The following is a 2,915-nucleotide window of genomic DNA, read 5'->3' on the forward strand; positions in this document are numbered from 1 at the left end:
GTCACGCAGTCGGAGTCGTGGTAGGAGGTGGGCTTAAGTTTGTACTTTATTCCTGTTTGCTTATTTTGCTTAGAAAAAGCTCCATTTGTACAACTCTTCAATTTATTTCCTTGCAGGTCCAGGTCAGCTTCCTATCGTAGGTCCCGGTCTGTTTCTCCTCGTAGGTCTAGGTCTATGTCTCCCCGCCGATCCCGATCGGGTTCCTTGAAGAGATCAAGGTAGTCAGTAGTAATTTTTCAGAGGCTGTGTGCCTTATTCTTGTTTTTGTTTTTCATTTTAGTTAAGGCATTCAAAAGGTATTGGGTAGCAGACTTTGAAAGGTGTTGACCTCTAGAAATCAGACTTGCTTTAAAAACTTAATTATAATCCTAGGTGATTTTACAGGCATGGTAGTACGATTATTTTTGAGATCTTACACAGCTACATATCCCATGATTAATTTTGATGTCTAAATGTCTAATGATCTTACAGGGTTTAAGTTCAACATGTAGATATTAATCTAGGTAGTGCTGTAATTGTCATCACTTCTGATTGTGTTGACTTCTTTGATTTTGTTTTAATTTGTCTTAATTTTTTATTTCAGGTCTAGATCAAGATCCAGATCTAGATCCAGATCTGTTACATGGCCCCGAAGCAGGTAAGATCTCTTCCGTGACTGCGGGTGCTTTGTAAAAGTTACTTAAAAGTCTGCTTAGGCTTTCTAACAGCTGTTAACATTTTCAGAAAGAACTTCATTTTCTCTCCCTTAACTTAGGAGCCTGTAGTTTTAAAAAGCAGTGCAGAAGATTGTTCTTTCTCTTTACTTTTTTACATATCACTGATAGCCAGTTCCCGACACTCCTCTCAAGTACTGTTTTGATCAGGTTGCATTAACAACTGACATAGCAAACACATTTAGAATTCATCTGAAAAGTTTTTGTCTTTGTATGTCAGACAAAGGATTGTGGATTCTTCGCCTTATTTGTTAGAGAAAGCAGGATGCCCTTCTGGTAGTATATTAGAGCATCAATGAGTGCGGGCAAGTGGTGAAAGGCTCGCTAGTACTGTGAGTGTTACAGCTGTTTCCAGCTCTGTTGAATAACAAAGTGTCAGCCTGCAGGAGCTGAATCATATTTGAGATGAACACCTATCAGAATTATTTTGTACCAACAAATGTGCCTTAGGGGGACAGTCAAATTTGAAAGGAACACAGGATGTCATTCATTCTCTTAAGTTGTCGTTTAGTCCTTCCATAGTAAGTGGATGCAGGTGCAGTCCTTGTCCAGGCGGTGTGGCTCATGTAGGTTGGTTGGATGTCCTTGGTGAGCTGTCAGAGGAGAACATGAGTAAACTGAAGTTCTGCTCTGAAGGAGATGGTACTGCTCTTGCCCCAGCCCAGTCCCAGGCCTACTGTGCTGGTTTGATGGCAGCTCTTTGAAATAAATAACATAATAGTCAACCATGAAGAAACACAAAAAGATAAAGGGAAGCCTTAGCTGAAGGGAGGAAGTGGAAAAGCCTGCAGTGGAAGGTGGGTGATTCAGTGCTGAAAAGTGATGGTGGCATTTTCTGAGAGTGGAACAGCAAGCAGCGACAGGAGTTTTTAAGGAATGGAGAGATGAAGACCAGGAGATGGCTTAGTTAAGAGCAAAAACTCTCACAGACAGTCCAGAAACCGGTAAAAAGAGAAGGGAAGTTCCCTGAGGCAGTAGAGCAGTGCCTGCACTGACGAGGTACACTTTCTCTACCTGTTGTTAAAATATGTTGAATCTTAATACAAGTTGTTCCAACATGACTTAGTCAGGGCTCATCCCTGTTCACTGTTAGTGATAGGCAGAAAACAGCTACAGTCAACTGGCTTTCAAAGAGAAAAACATCTTAATTTTACAACTACTGTTCTCTTTTTGTTAGTACCAGGATGGTTTTCTGCAGTGGTAAGGATGCTTTTAGTGAAATTTCTAGACTCTGTTGTGTGACATCTTTCATTGTAAGTAGAGATGAAGTGACCGAGGCAGAGGAAATTACAGACATACACGTACAGTGAAGTGGCAAAATACTGGTGCTTAACTCTAATGAAGTAAAACACTTCCTTTGGGAACCTAAACATTTCAGTTATTCTTTTAGGCAGTATTAGTGTTCTTATGGTGCGGCAGTCTTACCTCAAAGACTGACATTTTGGCAGATTTAAAAAAATATTTTGAGCAAGTGCATCCATATAAGATGAAATGCATTGAGGAGAAGATACTCCTAGGAGCATGCTGCCTGCTGCCTCACTCAAGCCTAATAAAACTTGCAAGTTTTTTATTAGCTTTGTGGAAACACTGGTCAGGATTTCGGTTGTTCGTATCTTCCTGCCACCTGCATCAGCCAGGGACCAAAGTACACAGCAACATGTGCGGCATCCCTTTAAAAAGCTTTCTTTTGAAACTTAGCAGGGAAAGCCCTGAAAACTTGCAGGATTCTGTCTGTTCGATGTGGCAGTTCTTACGCATTTAGTGCGAATCTTGCTGTCTTGAATGTAGGAATGTGCATGCTACCAGCTTCCCTACTGAGCTGTGTTTTTTTTTCTTGTAGGTCTAGGTCTCATGGCAGATCAAAATCTGGCTCGCTGGCCAAGAGGTAAGCATACAGAGATAAAGCCTGCAGTGGTATCTAGAATTCACTATTAGATTTGCATGATTAACAGAGCCTGGTCCTTTAGAAAAACATCCCCCAAACTTGGGTGCCCAGCTAATCTTTGCTATACAACTGAGATTTCCTCTGCAGCTATTTGGAATATGTTCCTTACACATTTCTTTGTTTTCATTACCTCTTGGTACTTTCCAACATAGCACTGATTTTTTTGTGTGTGTGTCTTTGTGCTCAGTTCTGTTAAAATTTTCTATCCATCAGATAAAGGGTTTCAGCTTTATTAACGCTGTTGATAAAACAGCAGG

General features: G+C 40.7%; 1 protein-coding gene across 1 annotated transcript in view; it reads left to right on the plus strand.

Moving 5' to 3' along the window:
- Positions 1 to 7: 7 nt before the first annotated feature.
- Positions 8 to 2,915, plus strand: part of LOC104468584 (serine/arginine-rich splicing factor 7-like) — a 4,702-nt gene continuing 1,794 nt past the window's right edge. Inside the window, exons 1-4 of the mRNA XM_010082772.1 lie at positions 8 to 27; positions 117 to 218; positions 584 to 637; positions 2,554 to 2,598. Coding sequence (XP_010081074.1) covers positions 175 to 218; positions 584 to 637; positions 2,554 to 2,598 — 143 coding nt within the window. The 5' untranslated portion in view covers positions 8 to 27; positions 117 to 174. The remainder of the gene's footprint in view (positions 28 to 116; positions 219 to 583; positions 638 to 2,553; positions 2,599 to 2,915) is intronic.

Source organism: Pterocles gutturalis, unplaced genomic scaffold (assembly GCF_000699245.1).
Source record: "Pterocles gutturalis isolate BGI_N339 unplaced genomic scaffold, ASM69924v1 scaffold3475, whole genome shotgun sequence".
NCBI classification, from domain to species: Eukaryota; Metazoa; Chordata; class Aves; order Pterocliformes; family Pteroclidae; genus Pterocles; species Pterocles gutturalis.